This window comes from Acomys minous (genome assembly GCF_964271855.1).
Source record: "Acomys minous genome assembly, chromosome: 15".
Lineage (NCBI taxonomy): Eukaryota > Metazoa > Chordata > Mammalia > Rodentia > Muridae > Acomys > Acomys minous.
Genome location: NC_140497.1, coordinates 87,911,742 through 87,933,263, shown reverse-complemented (window position 1 = coordinate 87,933,263; position 21,522 = coordinate 87,911,742). Strand labels below are relative to the sequence as shown.

The following is a 21,522-nucleotide window of genomic DNA, read 5'->3' as shown; positions in this document are numbered from 1 at the left end:
CTGGAGTCTACAGGGGTACCAGCCTAATACATTTTTCTCTTCATTTCAAAAATTACCAGTGTAATTTAAGTATTTCTTTATTGTTCAGCAGTTACATAGCATTAAATACAAAAGTGATAAATTAAAAGTAAATCCCTTCTTTAATTTGAAGGTGTTCTCAACACACACAAGAAAAGTAATGTGGTTATTTTACTTTGTCTACTAAGTATAGTATTATGTGAAGTCTGTCACATAATCAGACAATTTACCTAAACTCAGTTTTTGTAGAAAATAACATCTAAGTCTTGATTTTAATTTTTTCCCTCGTTTTCTTTAGGCTAGGTTTACTATATGTCAAAGCATATGGTGTTAGAATAAATACTTTCATGTTTGAATTCGGTCTTTGCAAGTTTCTGTATATTGAATATTGACCAACTTATCAACTTGGTCTATTTACTGATGAAAATGGAGCTACCTGCTTCTTAATGTTACTCTGAAAAAAAAAAATAAACCTAGATTTTATCCCTCACTCTCTTCTTCCCTCCTAGCTCAGGGTGGCCTTTGAACAGAACGCATTATATAGCTAACAGCCATATTTACTCCTTATAAGTACTGGGATTAAAACTGTAGACCACCACCATACCCAGCTAATAACATGGTTTTTCTAGAATAAAATCTAAATTTTGTATGATTACTCTGTTATTCTTTCTGTATCTCTGGATATATTCTTATAATAAAGACACCCATCATGCAAGGCTGTTCAGAGAATTTACGATATCATGTCTGCCATAGTTACCTGTTGTGTGGTGTCTCATAGTATGCGTTGCTTACTTAGCATATGTAATTTTCTTTCATCCTTGGAGTTTATATTTGCTGACATAAAATTTACAACCACAGTCAAAGAACCTGTGTTTAAAGTTAGTACTCAAGGCTGGTAAGATGGCTTGGATGGCAAAGGCACTTGTCACCTACACTGAGGACATGAGTTCACCCAGGGAGACCCATGTGGTGGAAGGAAAAAACCAACTCCCACATGTCCTCTGACCTCCCTTCATATGAATGCTTTAATGCATATGTGTATGTATCATGCATACACAGCAAATGTAATAATTTTAACTAGTACTTCTACTACTGAAGATCATATAAAATTCATACTTTTCCAACTTTTGTTTCTATATAAACACACAGCTTTCTCAAAGTTCAGAAACCCACAGATGAGTTCTAAAAGAAGAATATTGTATTACTCTTGAGGTGTTTTTTCTTTAGGAATAGTATACTCTTGTCATAGAAATGCCACAGAGAACAGTGTTCCTTCCTTTGATGAGTAAAATCAATTTGGGTCAACGAAATCCCCTTTAGGTTAGTTATAACTCACTGAGCTAGTTCTCTTTCAGTACTTGGGAACTCAAGTGACCGATCAGTAGATGAGACCCAGAATGGGACAATGACAGTGTAGTGACTCAGGAAATCATTCCTAGGTCTCTGCTTTGATACACAAAGTTCTGAGTTTAGCTAAGACACTTTAAAGCATCTCAGAATTAAAAGTGACTTCTGCACAACTACCACTATTTCAGATTTGGGATGAATACAAATTGTGAATCTTCTGGAATAATGTAGACGCTTTACAAAATAACTTTAAAAAATTTAGCATGGTTTCCAAGCTTCTGTATATTGGGGTCATTTAATATGTCATTGACTTAATTAATACCATAACAAGCTGATATTTGACAACAGCTTGTAGCATGCCTGGACTAACTCTTGGGAGACGAAGACAGGGGATTGCAGATTGTAGACCAGCCTGGCCCTCCTCATGAGACTCCATCTCATAGAGGAAGAAGTTACCCATTTACCCATGCACTTGCTGTGTTTACTGAGTGGTGCTAGAGTGGGCCCCACCGGGCCACGGATACTCAGAACATTTGAAGAACCTGTCTTACTTTTAGCTAATAACTAATATATTGGTATTCTAGGAACCTAAGAAGATCCTTGAAAGGGCTTTCAGGCTGTGGTGTACTTTGAAATGTATCGATTTGAAGCTTCCTGAAGTTTTCCAGAATTCATTCCTGTAACTCCTTCAGATGGCCATCATGAGTTTCAGTAGTGTGTGGAGCGTGCCTGTGTGTTCAGAGATGTGTACTATGGTTCCCTGGTGTGTACTGAGTTTATTGTTCCCTTTGTAGATGGTGATGCCCAGTCGCTTAAGGAGCATCTGATTGATGAGTTGGATTACATACTGTTGCCGACTGAAGGCTGGAATAAACTTGTCAGCTGGTACACGCTGATGGAAGGTCAAGAGCCAATAGCAAGAAAGGTATATTTAAGAGTTTATTGAGTATGAGTATATTTTTGTTGAGTAGCTTATATTGGTAATTCAATGAGTTCTGCAGCCTTCTTAGCTTGTATTAGGAGAAAAGCTAGGAAAACTTTGCTGTACACTGGATGCTAATAATAGCTGATAACATATAGAAACGTAGCTACATTCTTAGCATTCTAAGGACAATAACAATACATATGACTAGCTAGTTAACACATGAGACAAAACGAGAGACCAGTTGTCTATTTGGTACACTCTTTTTTTCTTAGATAGTTTTAAAAATGAGCTAAAATGTTTGTGTGTGTGTTTGCAGCATAAAATATTTTTAAACGCAAATGTAATTTTTTTTCAATTAAAAACATTTATAATTATAAGTCTAGAAATATAAAAATGAATATTCTTTGAAACTAAAATGGGTATTACTCTACTAGAATACCAAATTAGAAGCGAAATAAACTGACCTTATCTACTAATTTATTCTGATTGGCATTGTGTTATATTTGAGAACTGAGTGCTCTAACCTGTTGGAGGATAGCCTGTTGCCTGTGAAATGTTACTGGAAGGAAAACATGTTGTTTTTTAAGACAGGGCTTCTCTGTGTAGCCTTGACTGTCCTGGATTCACTCAGTAGACCTCACAGTGATCCACCTGCCTCTGCCTCCTGAGTGCTGGGATTAAAGGTGTGTGCCACCGTGTCTGGCTGAAAAACTTTATTGGCAATTTCATATCTATATGTAGATAGGACAATTTCATATCTATATGTAATGAACTATGAATACATTATACTCTGTTATCTCCCCAAACTCATTTCTTAAAGGAAAGTGTGTCCGTATATTACTTTTTCTTCCTCAAACCTGGAACACATTATATGCTACAAGTTTCATTATGGTACTAGCTACACCAACAAATTCATTGTCTTTTAAAAATTCCTAATTTTTAAAAAAATGCATACTGAAGTTTGGTTTTTGAAAACTAAAGAAATTAAAGAGCAAATAAAAAGAATCATCAGAAGTTCACACCATCAAAAGTTATAGAGAAGAGTCTGAGAAGTCCGTTAGGGATACATTTGTTCTTAGTAAGATGAAAAAAAAATTTTTTTTTGAAAAATGCAATTTTTTCCCAGCATGTAGAGTAGTTTTCAAGCTGTAATATGTATAGAGTTGTCTGGAGCCCTTGCTCGAGATGCATCGTCCCTCCAAATTAAATCTAGAGGCCTGAGAAAAGTGCATTATCCTAACCCGGAATTACGGGTGCGGAGAGATGTTGCTTCAAGAAGTAAACACAAAGCTACTGTTAGGTCTGATGTGCAGCTCTGGATTTATCATGTCTGTCTACGTTAAAGACTCTGTGATACATAAACAAAGCCATAGTGTTCTGGGGACTGAGAACTACTTCAACTTCAAGGTCAGGCACTCAGCATTAAAGACAGACTGACCAGGAAGCAGGGAGATAAGAAGATACAGTGAGGCCATAGTAGAAAAGTGATGCTAGAGAGGGATCGAAGGAACACAGCTAATGTTGGTATTAGATTCAGTGTGCTCAAAACAACTGAAACATGGAACAGAGCTATTAAGTAAGATCCCAACACTTTGCACTAATAGTGTAAATGATACTCTTTACATTTTAGTGCAGTAGGAAACAGCTGAAAAGGGAATTTTTAAACCAATTGATGTTAGTAGAAAATATGTAATGAACAATTTATACCAAAGAACAGAATGTCTTTAAAAAGCACCGCTACATAGTGACTAAGTTTAGCATGAGTATGTACTTATTGAAATCCTGGGAGAGGAAGAGAGTGGGGCGGCTAGAAGTAATGCCTGAAGAAGGAATAGCTGACATTGTCTCCAAACTGAGGAAGATGCCACACCATGAAGTCAGGAAACACTGATTCTTAGACTGAAAAAATATAAACACATATCAAAAGTTAACAAGATAAAAAGATATTCCTCAGTAGTGCTAGACAAAAAGATACATTGTCCTCAAAAAAGTGTAAACCAAAGAAATAGATGCCCAACAGACACCATGTAAGCCAGGAAACTTCACTATTTTCAATACACTGTAAGAAAATAAAGCCGGGCGTGGTGGCACATGCCTGTAATCCCAGCACTCGGGAGGCAGAGGCAGGGGAATTGCTGTGAGTTCGAGGCCAGCCTGGTCTACAAAGTGACTCCAGGACAGCCAAAGCTACACAGAGAAACCTTGTCACAAAAAACCGGGGGGGGGGGGGAGAGAAAGAAAGAAAGAAAAAGAAAATAACTGCCAGTCATTCTGTGACTGACCCTGGGAAGGAATCCTCCAAAAGGAGAGGAAAATTTAATAACCTTAAGTTCTTTAACGTCCAGTCTGTTTTCCTGATTCTACTTCCCTAGTTTGGGGATAGACCTGGTGTGATATATTTTAAGATTAGGATATAGAAGAGCCTGCAGTTTACATCTCAGATGTGTTTTGGTTTTTTTTTTTTAATTTTTTGTAAGGTTTATTTATTATGTATACAGTATTCTGCCTGCAGAGCAGAAGAGGGCCCCAGATCTTATTCTAGATGGTTCTGAGCCATCATGTGGTTGCTGGGATTTGAACTCATGACCTTTGGAAGAGGAGATAGTGCTCTTAACCTTGAGCCATCTCTCCAGCCTCAGATGTGTTTTTTCTCCCCTCCCCACCCCTCTCTTAGTTTTCTATCATGGGGAACTGAACTGTACATAGCAAGGACATGCAAGTACTCTAGGAAGAGGCCTACCCGGCCAGTAACGTGGATTGTCAGTTCTTAATGAGTCTTCAGATAACAGAAGCCATAGGCCAAAACTTGACAGAAACTCCTTAAGAAGTCTCACCCCAGATCAGCATAGCGGCACTCTCCCAGACTTTTACCTCAGAAACGCTGTGAGGTGTTTGTTAATAGTGAAGTCCAAGATAATTTACCATGTACTGGTAGGTTGTTCATGCTAGTTTAGGTACCTGGATGCTGTAGTACTAACATAGCAAGAACCATGTGGCTTTGGCTACACAGTGAGCAGAAGGTATAAACATGAACAAAAGCCCTAAAGGACGTTGAGCATCCTGAGGGAATTCGGGGTTTGACAAGGTACTGGTGAAGACTTGAAAAGTAGAGTGGGGGGGGGGTCTTAGAAGCTATAGGGATATACCTTTTTATAAATGTCTCTACTATAAACTGAAAGATTAAAAAATACATATACCATGATTTTAGTATGCCCAGTATCTACTTCTACTACATATAGTCCATGTATAAAGATAAGCCAAGGATGAAATCGCTAAATACAACAGAGCAATAATTTGCCAGCTTTGAAGTATCCCTTCCAAAACCCAAATGACAGTAAAAACTAAGAATATTTCTGAAAACACGGTCTTAACCACAATAGAGCCAAAGCATGGACTGTGTGTCACTGTGGAGAAGTCAGAGATATTTTTTGTTTTAAATATTATGTATACATTGTTTTGCCTGCATGTACCCCTGCATGCCAAAAGAGGGCACCACATCTCATTATAGATGGTTGTGAGCCACCATGTGGTTGCTGGGAAGAGCAGGTGGTGCCCTTAACCTCTGAGCCATCTCTGCAGCCCCATCAGAGATATTTTTGACAAGACATATTAGGAATTAAGGACATCATCCCCTTAACAATATTCATTGATAAATTGATAAAAAATTCTGGGTTGTCATACTCCCAAAATAACAAATGAAAGAAATTATCCAGAGTACTTCCTGTCCTTAGTGGGTTTAAGCTAGAAATTAGTAATGATACTTGATCATTCCTAACTAACTACAGAAGTATATTTTTAAGTAGTCAAGAACCAGATAAGAGATAAAAATCAAAATTAAATGATAATAAAATACAATTTAAGGGCTTGAAGAGGTGGCTCAGAGGTTAAAAGCACTGTGTGTTCTTGCAAAGGCCTTGAGTTCAGTTCCTAGCAATCACACGGTGGTTCACAGCAATCCATAATGAGATCTGGTGTCCTTTCCTGGCGTGCAGGCACACATGAGGGCAGATTGCTGTACAAATAGTAAATCTTTTTTAAAAAATCATACTAAAAATACAATTTTAAAAAATGTTAAACAGCTAGACACGGTTCCTGCTAACACATGCCTGTGGTGTCAGTGCTGAGGAGGAGGTAGGCCAGCTCTGACTACTTACTGAAACTGAATATTTGAGTCCTAGTTTTTTATTATCAAATAGCTACAAGAAAATCTTATAAAAGTTCAGTATATTTCATTCTTAAACTTAGCATAATTCCGTGTAAGATATTTAAAGCATCTTATTTGAGGCAAAATTTAAGTTTTACACTGTGGGTTAAGCTTACTAAAACAAAACACATTGTAGTCTGTCAACCTGTTTTAAAGATTTGTAACAAACATAAATAAGAAAACCTATCAAAGGAATTAAATTCATCTTGGATTAGACAGGAAACTCCAGATAAAATATTTTAAAACTTTGAGTTGAAAGAGTTTTTCCTGAAAGTGAGAGAGGAGTTTGTAATTCACTTATGGAGTTTGACATGAGCCTGCTTGTACATGTAAGTCCTTGGAGCCTCCCTTTGCCATATCTGTCTTCTGTATCACATATCAGGCCAATTACTATTTTCAGAAACAGTCTTCATGACTGAAATCCTACAGTTAACCTTTAGAAGAGCAAAAGGAAATATACTTACTTAAAAGGTGAACCTGATATATAGTCTTTTACCATTTTATACATGATTATTTGCATGCTTGACTTTTTTTATTTGACTGTGTGTTACGTAGATTTATTAAGTACACATTTAAAGGTCAGACAACGTCATTTTAGAATGAAGTAAACATCTATTAAGGGGCAGGAGCTATCATTTTAAGAAACATTTTAACAGAAATAGTAATAACAAACTGTAGATACAGTTACATAAAACTTTGTACGTTTTCTGTCTCAGAGCATTGTTAAAAGCAGGCATCTATATCTTTATTCAGAGCTGTATTTGCAAATTGAATAGAGAAAATTTGTGCACAGTTTTGATTAAACCTAAGTAAATTTATTGTTTATGGTATATCAAAATATTAACAGGCTATGCCTTTTGAAAGCATTACTCTTTTAAATTATGATCACAGTGGGTATTTACATTTCATTGGGTATCTGTAGTTTTCTGAAGCCTTGTTAAAGGTGTGTATTACTGTGAGAATGGTTGTATTCATTTGTTCTTTCTTTTTTTAGGTGGTGGAACAGGGTATGTTTGTAAAGCACTGCAAAGTAGAAGTATATCTCACGGAACTGAAACTCTGTGAAAATGGAAACATGAACAACGTGGTAACTCGGAGATTTAGCAAAGCCGACACAATAGGTAATGCCAGACCCTGTCCCAAGTTCCTGAGTTTAGACATTTCGGTGTTGTGGTGCTTGGCTGTAGTCTACTTTGGTGATGATAACCTTTTGAGAGTATATTCATAAACATTCTAGAATCTCAGCTTCCATGCATGTCTTAGCTTATAGTTGACCAGCTTGTTTCATTATGTTTATTAAAATGTTTATTATGTTTTTCTAATGTTTCTGCCTTTTCTTTTTCCCTCAAGACAGGGTTTCTCTGTGTTACAGTCATTACTGTCCTGGAACTCTCTTTGTAGTCCAGGCTGGCCTCAGACTCACAGAGCCCTGCCAGCCTCTGCCTTTCCTAGTGCCATGTGCCACTGCGCCCGGCTGTTCGTGCCATCTTTAATTTTGGAAAATCAAATTCTTGTTTAAATCAGCTTTTGAAAAGTGGCATGCCATGTTTGTAGCAATAAATATAAATCTCAGTATAACTTTTAAGCAAACCATGTTTAAATAAAACTTGGTCAAGTATGGAGGAAAAAGTCAATTGCTATTTCTTCCATTACAGGTAAGCAGCTGAGGCCGCAGGCGTGTGTTACTACTATAGCCTAGTGAGGGGTTTTGTTGTGGTCAGTGAGTGAGCTTGAAACATAGTCTCACATATCAGTGGACCCAATTCTTTATTGCTTTGTATAAATGTTGACAATACATTTAATGCATAAAAAGTTTAATTAGCACATTAGTTATATATGCTAATAAGGCTAAATGTCTAAATGTAAAATGTTCATACATGTGTGTGATATTAGATTATAATCACTCATTAGCCTATCTTCTCCTGATACCTTTATAATGTGCAATGTTAACAATTTAGTATGTATTAAAAAGATAGTAGTAACAGTAATCTTGTTGGAAAATATAAGTGAATAATAGAAAAAACATGAGATACAGAACTCAGCATGCCAGAGAAATTAGCAAATTGGGATGTTCCACACTGTGTAGGAGTTCCTTACCTGCGCAAGTTGCTAAGGACACTGATTAAAGTAAGTGAGGAGTGACAGCTACGCTATGATGATGGGTATAAGGGTGAATATCTGGAAGGCAGCTGGACCAGGTTAGCACAGTAGTAATAGTAAATCATCATGGAGGGGGTGTGACCTCTCAAGACACTGGTTTACAGTGCCAAGCATGAGTTTCCTCTGTTGAGCAGGCCTTAAATCTAATTGGACAGCTATTGATTACCTGTAAGACATTCTTGACACTATTGCACTCAAGGACATATCCCTGCCTGGGTAAGGCTATTCCCCCCTAGAATTCCCCTAGATAGTACCTTTTGGCTTTAAAAAGCCAGCTAGAGCTGAGCAGTGGTGGCGCACACCTTTAATCCTAGCTCTCCTCTTGGGAGGCAGAGGCAGGTGGATCCCTGTGAGTTCGAGGCCAGCCTGGTCTACAGTGCGAGTCCAGGAAAGCCAAGGCAGAGAAACCTTGTCTCGAATAAACAAAAAGCAAAACAACAACAACAACAAAAGCCATCTAGAGATCAATAGCCAATTGGAATATAAATAAACTATATTTTAATGTAATTAATAATCATAAAATCCCTAGCAATTTATAAATTTTCATTTTAACAACTGTTCTAAAAAATCTGAGTCCATCAGAAACTTTTTTCTTAAATAATTATTTTAGAAACTCAAGAACTTAGCAACTGATTTTAATTTCTGCATTGAAAATAACTATTAGGAAGTTTTTACTTGAAGTATTAAATAAAAATGTATAGAGGATAAATGTAATTTATACAGAATATCTATTTCAGAAAGTTCGATCTGACACAAATTTTAGCCCAAATACTTTAAATATCCTAATACTTTTAAAGAGTGCAAACACTCAATATATGTCTTAATATTGTAAATGAACTTAATTTTTGTGAAACTTGAAATTTCTTACTATTAAATGAATGTTTTTCAAACTGTTTGGAATTAAGATAATAATCTTAAGAGGCAGTATGTATCAAAGATGTATGTATATGTGTGTGTGTGTATACACTTATATATATTTATATATACTTATCCCTGTGGGCTTTAAAAAAAAACCTGAGTGAAACTGATATTTTAAAGCCTCTACTAGAGCTGGAGAGATGGCTCAATGGTTAAGAGCACTGGCTGCTCTTCCAGAGGTCCTGAGTTCAATTCCCAGAAACCATGTGCCTCCTCACACAAATAAACACATACTAGATAACTAACAATTGTCTACTTAAAAGAGTTCTTTAAGAAAAAAATACGATGTTTGCATGTGTTTTTAATATCACACAGATAATCTCAGCATAAAGAGTACTCTTCAATGTAAGATATTCTTTAATAATTGCATTATGAATAGGAATATTTTTCATTTGGTGTCTCTTTGCCATACTTTAGTTTCTATCTCCTATATAGTCTTTAAAACACATTGATTTTATATTGTGTTGAAACTTAAAAGTTTACCCTATGGAACAAATTACATTTTAATGTTATATGATTTAATTTTTACTTTTTGCAGTCTTAAATTCATTAAATAATCATCTGTCAATGTTAAAGTTCTCATTTTCCCCATTGAAATCACATAGCTGGTCTTAAGACAAAGCTTTTTGTATTATTATTTCTTGCATAGTTATCTATTTAGTCTGGTGAGCGCTTAGCTCTTTGTGGCTAACATTTAAATGTTTTGTATTCACATATCTTCCCTTCTTAAATCTCAGATACAATTGAAAAGGAAATAAGAAAAATCTTCAATATTCCAGATGAAAAGGAGGCCAGACTGTGGAACAAGTATATGAGTAATACGTTTGAGCCTCTGAATAAGCCGGACAGCACGATCCAGGATGCCGGCCTATACCAAGGACAGGTAATGCTTAGCAGTCATTCCTTTCTAAGATTTGTTTTGTTTTATATGTATGTGTGAGTACCTGCATGTGTGTTTGACCACATATGTGCCTGGTGCCCATAGCGGCCAGAAGAGGGTGTTGGATCTCTTGGAACTGGAACTGGAGTCCCGGGTGGTTGTGAGCCTCCAGTGGGTGCTGGGAACTGAACCTAGGTCCTCTGCAGGAGCAGCAAGTGTTCCTAACTGCTGAGCCATCTGTCCAGCCCAAGAGTGATTAAATACAGCTGTTTGCATTAAAGAACTTTGAGTGTTTTGTAGTATATGGTGGGTCCTCCAACTAGCTATCTCCTAACTCTCCTTTCTCTCCTTGTTGGTCAGTAGTGTGATTTCCAGCTTCCTTGTTGAGCTTGGAAACACTCCTTAAGAATGCTTTTAGTGAAAACAGCTAATGTAAGATCAGCAGGCTTCCTGTGAAGGACCAAATAGTGTTTCTGTCTTTACTGCCCGTACATAAGGGCTCAGTTGCATCTGTGACTCTCCCATTGTAGCAGGGTAAAAGCAGCCATGGGTGTGCATGCAGAAGTGGATACACCTGCATTACAATGAAACTTTTTTAACAGAGCTGTAGGCTAAGCGAGCCTTAGTTTGAGCATCCCTGTTGTGCCTATCACCTCCCAATTTTATCTTCTCCTGTGGTATGATCTAAAAAATTAAATATATTGAGCAGCGAGGGTGTTTAGTTCCACTGGTCCTGCCTTGTTGCTATCGCTTTGTTTCTATTCCTTTCCTAGCCCTTATCTTTCACACTCGACATGTCCTGCTACCTCTAGAGTCTTGCATATCCTCGCAGTGCTGCTTTACTAGAGTATTCACTCTGCAATATAAGTCTGGTTATTTGCCTCTCATAAGGCTTTTCTCAGTCCTTATGGATTCTAGAGTCCAGACTCCATAGCTAGCATGCAGTCAGGGCAGAGGCTCTTGTCTGTTGTCCATGCTTAGACTGTCCTTGTCTTTGGTTACCATAGTATTCTGGTGGTGTGCTTTGAATGCATTATTCATCTGCCTGGTGTACCGTTCTTCCCATTTCCCTACATTTATCCAGTAAAAAATATATTTTAGCCATTCAAATGTTCATATTAGCCATCTCATCCTATTATGTAGGTGCATCAGGTCACATTAATCTATCCTTCAAATTTCAACCCTTCAGCTGTCCTTTTTCTTAGTACCTATTCCTCTTACTTTAAAGAATTTCTCCCCTAATTTCTGTATTATTAGTATCTTATATGGCTCATATTTTGATTAGTATTGTTTTAATTGCTAGTACCTAACACAATGACTGGTGAATCAGTGTGTAGATGGCTTTGTTTTGCCATCTTATTAACATCAAGTGTGTAATTATTTTAAAACAAAAACAAAACTCAGAAACTGAGATAGATTAATTGTTAGTAAATCCCTGATATATGTCAAGTTTACTAGGCTACCAAAGACAATCCTTTTGTGAGCTGGAGAGCTAGTGCAGTCTGCTAAGTGCTAGCTGTGCAAGCCTAAGAACCAGAGTTTGATCCCCAGCACACTGATAGTAACCCCAGCACTGGATCGATAGAGAGCAAGTCCTGGAGTTCCTATTGGGCCAGCTTCATGTATGTGATTGGCAAGCCCAGGTCCCAGTGAGACCCTGCCTCAAAAAACAAGGTGAATCACTACTGAAGAATGGTACCTGACCATAGCCTGCACATGCATGTGCACACACACAAGCACACCTGTACACATACTGTTAGAATCTTTTAAGGAAGAAATAAATGTTGTCAATAGCTATTTAATTCAGTCCAGAATTTGAGAAAGTGCAAGGTGATGATTTTTAGCCATTATATTCTTAGGTGAAACTACAAAATTTAGTGTACACAGTAGGAAGGCTGCCTGGTTGAAGATCAAGTAAGACCTAGTTAGTCTTCTCATGGCTAATGAACCCCTCCATCTCCCAGCGGACACAAACCTCCATCCTGATTACCATCTGTTGGTACTTGCAGTAAGAACGTAATTTGAAATTGTGTAAAATTGATTCAGTGTTTTAGGGGCCTTATGAAATGCATGTAATTTCCCCAGGCATATAGAAAAACGTGGTCCTAGAAAGTTAAAGCATTTGATTGTCAAATTGAAGTTTAGACTTAGATGAGAGAATTAAGTTAATTTAATGGGACTAAATATTTGTGAGGACTCTGTTCATTTGGGAGGAGGTATGTTTCAAAGAATATACATTAACATTTTCAAATGTAAAAAGTATTCTATGTGTAATATGTGTACAGAGAGGCCAGAGGGGAGGAGTATCAGTGTTGTCTTCTCTATAGATGCCGTCCTGTCCTGACAGGGCTTCTCTGCACCTGCAGCTCACGGTGTCCAGTTCCCAGCACCCCAGCCCGGGGTTTGGGTTGTAGGCAAACGGAGTCTTGCCAGCCGTTTTATGTGCATATCGACCATTTGAACTCAGAGCATACAAGAGCTCCTAGTCACTGAGCCTTCTCCCTAGCTGAAATTTAGGTTTCTAAAGCAGAGCTTTTTTTATTCTGAAAAATATCATTCCTAGCCGGCCAACCCCACCCCTACTGCCCTAGTTAGAAGTAAGGTAGGGTGGGCTGGGGATGTGGCTCACTGCCAGAGTGCACACTGCTCTTCCAGAAGGACCTGAGGTGTCTCTTCAGCACCCACAGTGGTGGCTCACAGCCATCTGTAACTCCAGTTCCAGAGGATTCTGTGCCTTTTTTAGGTTCCTGGACTCATGTGCACATCACCAGTACATAGATGCAAAAATGTACGTTACTTAAAAATAAACAGGTAAAAGAAAGTAAGAGAGCACAACATTAGTGAAGAGTTTACCTCCCATATTGGTGAATTTTCCTTGTCTTCCTTTTATGTATGTATAATTTAATTTTGAATTTTTCATAAATTTTTAACAATAAGCAAAACTTTACTCAGAAAAATGATACATTTGAATAAAGGAGTGAATTTTATTATTTCTATGGCTGCAAAATATAGGATTTTACTTAAAAGTGCTATTAGATATGCTAAACAACAATAAATGTACAGCTGGGATTCATTGTTTTGTACCTGATTTGACTCCTCCAAATCATCGCAATACTTATGTATATATGGATATAGTTTATATATGTCACTACAGTTGCAGGTTGCAGTAAAGAAAAATCTTAAACTGTGAATCACTCAATAAATTCTGCTTAATAAATCTTTGAAAGTGCATTCTTCCACATTGAGATGATATTTAAGAAAATTGAGATATTGGATACCTGGTAGGCAAGGAGATGAGTACCAGAGATCAGGATGGCAGGTGCTTGGTGTACCTACTCTTTGAAAGCTGCACACACCTTAGAAAGCTTTTCTGAATGTATCAAATGCGTTAGTTAAAGGCAGGGTTAGTATTTAGTACACATATGCTCTTTCAACAAGTTACATGAGTTTTTTGGATGAGTATTTTAATATTACATTTCAAACTTAAATTTCCTGCTTTAATTTGACCCCATGTCTGGGATCAAAAGGCCATTTTATAAGTGGGTCTGGAAGCACACAGTTTGCCAAAGAATTTTGCTGTGCTATGCACAGTAGTTTGCAGAATTGTAACTATAAGAAAAAGTTAATGAAACTAAATATGTAGGATATATTCAAGTTTGTGTTTAACTATATTTCAGTTCATGTTGTCTTACATAGTAGCTTTATCATGAAATTTTAGATTTTAATTTCTTATTAGTAATATCACAAACTTATTTAAGTATTTTTAACTTTTCTTTCTTACATAGACTCATCCTTAATAGAGACTAGAACAAAGAGCTCTTTATTAATCTGGGACATGAAAGGAAGGAGTTGTGAATGTTTAAAAGTAGCTCTGTCTTGGCATGGACTCCTTATTGACCAAGATGATGTTTGTCTACTGACACATGCTGCAGCGGGGAACTTGAGTTCTCATTTTATGAGATTCTTATAAATGTGACTCAGTTATACACTGAAAGATTTCATAATATGAGGTTGGCGAGATGGCTCAGTGGGTAAAGGTGCTTGCTGCCCAATCTGACTGTGGTCCATGCACACTGTGGAGGGAAAGAAATGATTCCTGCAAATTGTCCTCATCAGCCCATATGCATGCCCATGTATCGTGGGTGCCTGCACACACTGTCCTCATCAGCCCATATGCATGCCCATGTATCGTGGGTGCCTGCACACACTGTCCTCATCAGCCCATATGCATGCCCATGTATCGTGGGTGCCTGCACACACTGTCCTCATCAGCCCATATGCATGCCCATGTATCATGGGTGCCTGCACACACTGTCCTCATCAGCCCATATGCATGCCCATGTATCGTGGGTGCCTGCACACATTGGCACCCATACCCACTACAAATGAACACAGAAAACTACTTCTTAAAAAGGCGTCAGGGTTCATATAAGTAATGTAACTGAACACTAACTTTAAAACTCTAGACAAATTGTAAGTAATCTATAGTTTGGGATTATTTGTGCCACAGTTTCTCAGTAATATTTGCGTACTAACTAAGTCATGACATAGCCACTGATGGAGCATCTGTTAATTGCACAAGGCATGCTACAAGTGTAAATACAGTTTAAAAGCACACACTGAAACAACTGATATTCTATTATTTGACTTATGCTTCCTTAAAGTTATAGAAACTAATTATTTCCCCCTTTTTTCTTCTTCCCTATTGACGTTGACGTATTTCAGACCATTTTGCTTGTTGCATCCTTTAAATAATCAGTTATTTAGTTCCTTATCCGCTTATCTCCTAAAGCTGTTCTGCCTTCATAGCTGTGGAAAAACACCCTTTGTTGTGTCATGTTTGCAGGTGTTAGTGATAGAACAAAAAAATGAAGATGGAACGTGGCCAAGGGGTCCGTCTGCTCCTAAGTAAGTGCTCCTCCTCGTGGTTTATTGCATGATGTTGAATCTGACTCAGACTCTGAAAGCCAAAGTTAGAATAAAACTGAACTGAACTGCAAGAGTACATACATTGTGTATCTTTTATAATATATTCTTGGAGAAGTTTTCTAAGTTTACACTTAGATTAATCTGTAACACATTTAAAACCTTCAAGGTCAAATCACTTTTATAATAACTTACAGCGTAAATAAATGTTGTGTTGTCTACTATAGTCAGATCCTTAAGCATTTTGTTTCATTTTCTTGAGTATTTTTGTGATGTACACTTGGTTTTGAAATGCTTCTTTATGAAAGACAGTCTATCGTGAGAGCAGTATTTTTATTATACAAATGTCTCAGAATTTAAGTGAATTAAGTAGAGATAGTGTCTGGATATTAAGAGTGCTTTTGATAGCAAACGGAGGAAGAATTGAGAATCTTTTCAAAGTTATAAGATATACACTGCATTATCAAAGCACTTAAACCTAGGCCAGGCATGGTGGCGCACACCTTTAATCCTGCAACTCGGAGGCAGAGGCAGGCAGCTCTCTGAGTTCGAGGCTAGCCTTGCTTACAAAGTGAGTCCAGGACAGCCAGGGCTACACAGAGAAACCCTGTCTCGAAAAGCCAAAAACCCAAAATCAAACAAACACTACTTAACCTTATTTGTATTTCAATACATAAGCTTGAAATCTCTAAGAATTAATCCATGTGTGCTTAGTTGTAGAATTTTGTAGTTTAAAGAGACCCTGTACATTCACGCTAAAGTTCCTTCTGCACGTACAATGAGTGAGATGAAGGAGGGCCAAGGATAGCTTCATGTCCGTTCACATCACCTTGTTGCCAAATAAATTGGACAGAAATCTAATTTTCTGTAACTCTGAGTTTCAGGTGTTCAGATAAGGGATATAGATTTGAATTTTGAAAAATTTGAAAATTATGATTTGTAGTTAAATTAGTAATGCACTAGATACTGACATACAAATCTGTAAAAGTGAATACAGCTTTGCTACTTGACTACGAATTTTCTTCTAAAGGAAATGCACCTTCAGTAAGACATTCTAGAGTTTTGATCTCATGTGAGGTTTTGTTGTTGTTGTTATTGTTCAAGTTTCCTGTGAGTTAGTTCCAAAATATATTAAAATTACTTAGAGGTATGCATTGCTTAATACCCTGCTCAGTTGGACATAATGTAAGGGTTTAATTTGTTTGTTTGTTTGTTTTGTTTTTGCCTTGAACTCAGATCCACCTGTCTCTGCCTCCTGAGTGCACCACCTCCACCCCCTCCCACACAAACACACAGCCTAAAAGTACAAGTTTTAATAGGAAAAGTTAATAGCATGTGAGTCGAATCATGATTATCTTAACAGGTAAAGATTTAGAAATTACTTTTAGTATTTAATCATAAATACTGCATCTCTTCCTAGCTTGTGTTCAGAATTGCTGTATAGTCACTGAATCTTGAAACAATTTTAAAGTAATAAGATCGGCTCTGCATTATATATCCAGATATCCTGAGTTCTAACGCTCCAGAAGCCTTATCTGTTACCTGGCTGTCTGCTCTTAGCATTCCCTCTTTTCTTAAAACAACATATTGCCAAGCTGACCCTGAGCTCCCTTGTCGCAGCTGCCCACTCCGCTGGGACTTGGTGCTATAGCCCACACTCAGCCCACATCAGTTTCCCGCACTTGTATGATGTCAGGGTAGAACACGGCTGCTCAGTACCCAGCACACCACACTCATGTTGTAAGTCTCGGTGAATGTCAGTGGAATCCTGGAGAGCCATGCAAGTACACTTTGACTATCTACCAGTTTAGTGAGGATGCTAACAAAAGAAGTTCCGTGTCAAACAGAAATACTACACTGCAGTGTATCTTGTATTGCCAAATGATAATTTACCAGAATATAAAACATTTCATATTTGCACTTGCTTATGAAAAAATTCCTAGAAAGCTAACAAGAAAATCCTCCTAGCTTAAGAAAAGCCTGTATATCCAAAATCAGTAGCAGTAAACAGTGTATTTCCCAGTGAAATTTCAGCACAAGTCAGTTAGTACAGAAGCTAGCCACACATATATGGAAGGGCCTTGTAGCACTAATGATCAAATAATCTACATAAAAATGGCAGGAGAACCCCAAATGATTTTCATGAGCCCTGAAAACATACAAGTAGCATATATGATGTTTGTACATACATATATACATGTAACAACAGGTAATGAAAGACAAAGCCATGAAGGAAAACAGAGAGGGGTATATGGCAAGGTTTGAAGTGAAAAATAATTGTATTATATGATAATATCAAAAACAAAGAAAACCATTAGATCAGCAAACCGCTGAGAGCTGTGGAAACTGAGCAGACTGGAGTATTATAAATCCTGTAGCCCTTTCCTATGCCCAGGTCATTGATTTATTTTATTATTATCATTATTTTTTTTTTTCCGAGACAGGGTTTCTTTCTGAATTCTTAGCTGTCCTGGACTCGCTTTGTAGACCAGGCTGGCCTCGAACTCACAGCGATCCACCTGCCTCTGCCTCCCGAGTGCTGGGATTAAAGGCGTGTGCCACCATGCCCGGCCGGGTCATTAATTTTTAAAAATTTTTTTCTTGGTAGGCAACTAATAGATAGGTTTTCAGTTTTATGGATCATATGATCTGCAACTTTGCTGATGTGGCATGCAAGCAACCTTAGTATTGTTACCAGAGAGGTGCCACTGTGTTACACTAAAGCTTTTTTTCTATAAAAGCGAAAGGCTTGGATTACTCTATGAGCCATGCATCAATGAGCTATGATATATAGACTAGCACTACACCATGTAGAAAATAAAACCACAAAAACCTAAGTAAGGATGCATACATTTATCTGCTAATAACTGAGAATTAGTACAAAACTAAGTAAAAGATCTCTGATGTCACACTAGCCAGAAAAGGAAAAAGAAGAAAAAAGTCATAAAATAAAAAAGGCAAATGGCCTGGGCAAATGAGTGAGCTCAGAAAGACGTGCTTAACTCAGGGCCAGCGGTTGTTTAAAACACCTGGCTATTGTTTTTTGGAGAATGATGGGGTTCTGTTTTGCTTTACGATTTTTGTTTGCTGGGGTTTGGGGTGCCTTAGGGTTTCTACTAGTCTGATAAAACACCATGACCAAAAGCAGCTTGAGGAGGAACTCATAAAAGGAAGCAGGAAGTGGAGCAGTCGCCATGAGGAACTGCTGTTCACTGCTTGCCCAGCATCCTCCTATGCTATCTGTGCCCACCTGCTCAGGGCTGGCACCACCTCAGTAAAAAGAACCCACCACATCAATAATCAAGAAAATGCAATATAGATTTGCCTGTAGGCAGGCTTTACTAGGTTCATTTGATTATTATTGAAGCCATTAACATTTATCTTAAACCATTAATTTTAGGCAGCACTTGAAGAAATATTAAAAATTATAAATATTAAGGAGAAAATATAATTTTGTTTAAAACATCTAAATATATATATGCTTTCAGTTAGCAAGTAAAGCAACACCAAATCTATTAGAAATCTAAAAATCTAAGAACCCCTCAAAAGCTATTTAAATTTTCCTGCTAAATATCAACGTACAATTTGATGTTTTAATTTACATATATGTAATAATTAAAAATGTTCAATGCTTATTAGTTGCTTTAGAACTTGGATGTAAAATCCAGTTTTTGAGAATCCACTTTCTTATACTTCACAAAAAAAGAGTGTTTACCACTTTTACCTTTTAAAAGTTTCCTTCTTTAAATTTTCTATTGCGTTAATTTTGTCTGCTTTTCAAAGAGTCTAACATTAGGGACCGATCTATTGAAAAATGCATGTGTAGTTAAATCTGTGTTTCAAATAAAGAACTTTAAGATAATTGTGAAAGCCCTGGAGTTCCTAAAAAGAGAATTACAACAATATAACCAAAAAGAAAATTAACACTTTCTCCCTGAGCTGTGGCTTCTGGAATATTGTTTCATGTAGGTATAATTATTTCAAAATCCTTAAGTTATTTAAATTGTTTATAACAACAACAACAACAAAAAGCTAAACTGTTTTTCGGAAATAGTAAAAATTCACTTTTGAGAAAATAACATTATAATTTAATTCATTAATTTTCATTAATTACTAAAAAAAAATGCTGACAGAAAAACATAAGAAAGTATGTAGTGGAAGGAAGTTGACAGCCATTGATGGTTCTGTGTTTCCATGGACACATTCATCAACTGGATAAAGCCTGCAATGGCTGGAAGATAAACCATGCCATTAACTCTTTTCTTTTAAGTGGTGCGTGATTTGCCTGCATGTTTATATATCACATGACCGCCTGGTACCTGCGTAGGTTGGAAGTTCTGGCGGTGAGCAGCCGTGTAAGTGTGAAGAGCTGAGCATGGGCCCTCCGCTGCACTAACATGTGCCCTTAGCTGCTGAGCCAGCATTCCGTGCCAGTAATTCTTACCCTTGTATTGTTTCTCTGTTCTCTATGACATTATGATTAACATGAAACTATAAAGCACAAACTTAATCCACCTGCATTTGGCTTTTTTTCCAATAGTATTGTGGTCTTTTTACATCATTCTGATAAGAAAGGAAAAAGAAACCACTCTAGGTAATGCAGTTGCATATCACTTTCTTGTTGGGATATATAATAAACATGAAGGTGACTGGCAATTGTTTGGTTTTCTACTGTATCAAGTACTACTTTGAACAGGACCATAAGCCCCTGTATAACCAGAAGGACAAACAGATGCAGAACTGGTGCATAGACTTAACTAGGTTAAAGTACCTATCAGGAAACAACCACACAAAGTACCCATTTCATTTTAACAGTTAAATTGCACCGAGGCCTCTATTTGTTACATTGTCCATATTTCTTCATATTGTTTATGGGATGACTTTTGTTCAGACTTTGACTGTGTAAGATAAGGGACCAGGAGACCAGAAGTGTGCTGTGTATACTTTCCTGGAGGAGGCAGAGCCCGGGCACGATAGGAACTGTAGGTGTGGATAACGAATCATCTTAAGTCCTCCTTGGCTTGTAGGAAACACACAGCAAAAAGAAGCATTGACACAATCACAAAGCAAGTACATTTAATAGCCAGAGAAATTAAAAATTTCCTTTAAGAACTTGTTTTAGAATAATGGCAGAAATACAGAGTTTACGATTGGTCTTATTTTTATTTTTTCTAACTTTGTCAATAGATTTCATAAAGTTAGAATGATTGTTTTGCTTTGTCAAATTTACCTACATTTTAGCTGCTCCAATATTGTGGTGTTAGGTTTTAGTGTATGTTAAATATTTAGTTAGTTTAACAGAAACAAGTTGTATTTCCTTTTGAAGTAAAAGGCTAGCTTAGCAGCGAATTGCACACATTTGTTTGAGACACCATATTGGAAACCAAATTCAGATACTGCAGACGTTGGACTGCTGAATAAGGTTTAATTTCCCCAAACTACTTTAATTGGTATCTCACCTCTCTGACTTTTACACTGTCTTCTAGTGCACCTAACCTACACTGGCCAAAATTAGTTTATTGGTAGGTAAGTGGTTTGATATCCAATGAATTAATATGTATTATTCCAAATTTTCCTTTCTCCTCTGTGAAAAACGAACAGGGTAATTTTCAAAGTAGATTGTAAGTGAGAGATACGTGTCACCAGTCATCTTCAGTAAAATAGTTAACTTATAAATATCATAGCATTAACTCTAAATTTTAGCTCGAGTGGCTTGTGTGAAATATGGTTCGGAGGTCTTCTAACGGCAAACTTCAGCTTGATCTGGAGTCCACATCCATCATTCTTTATCTGACTTCTTAGAGTTTTTAGGAAATCTTTACCTATGTTTTTGTGTCAGTGCATCCTAGGCTTTTCTTTGCTGTTCTTTTATTAATTCCTCTTTCCTCTGCATATAGTGCCTGCCATACTATGTATATAATGGGCACTAATTTATTTCCGTTTCCTTTCTGATGCCATCTTCTCATGAATATAAGAAAATCCACCACACTAGAAAACAAACCGTAGGTCTCCATTCAGGTACCTCTTGGGCCTTTTCTTTCTGTTTTGCTTTGGCACACTACCACCTCCTGACCTCTGAGTAGCTAGCTTTTTCCCAGTCCTTGTTTGTGTGGGGAGACTCTGAGACTTTCCCTAGCTCACTGA

The 21,522-nt window shown here is 37.2% G+C and overlaps 1 protein-coding gene across 4 annotated transcripts in view; it reads left to right on the top strand.

The window, feature by feature from the left end:
* The window catches only part of USP15 (ubiquitin specific peptidase 15), a 93,365-nt gene that overhangs the window by 21,550 nt on the left and 50,293 nt on the right, over positions 1 to 21,522 (top strand). For all 4 annotated transcript variants that reach the window (XM_084760225.1, XM_084760224.1, XM_084760228.1 and 1 more), the window contains exons 3-6: positions 2,160 to 2,290; positions 7,489 to 7,615; positions 10,310 to 10,455; positions 15,299 to 15,360. In XM_084760225.1, the coding sequence (XP_084616351.1) occupies positions 2,160 to 2,290; positions 7,489 to 7,615; positions 10,310 to 10,455; positions 15,299 to 15,360 (466 nt within the window). The remainder of the gene's footprint in view (positions 1 to 2,159; positions 2,291 to 7,488; positions 7,616 to 10,309; positions 10,456 to 15,298; positions 15,361 to 21,522) is intronic.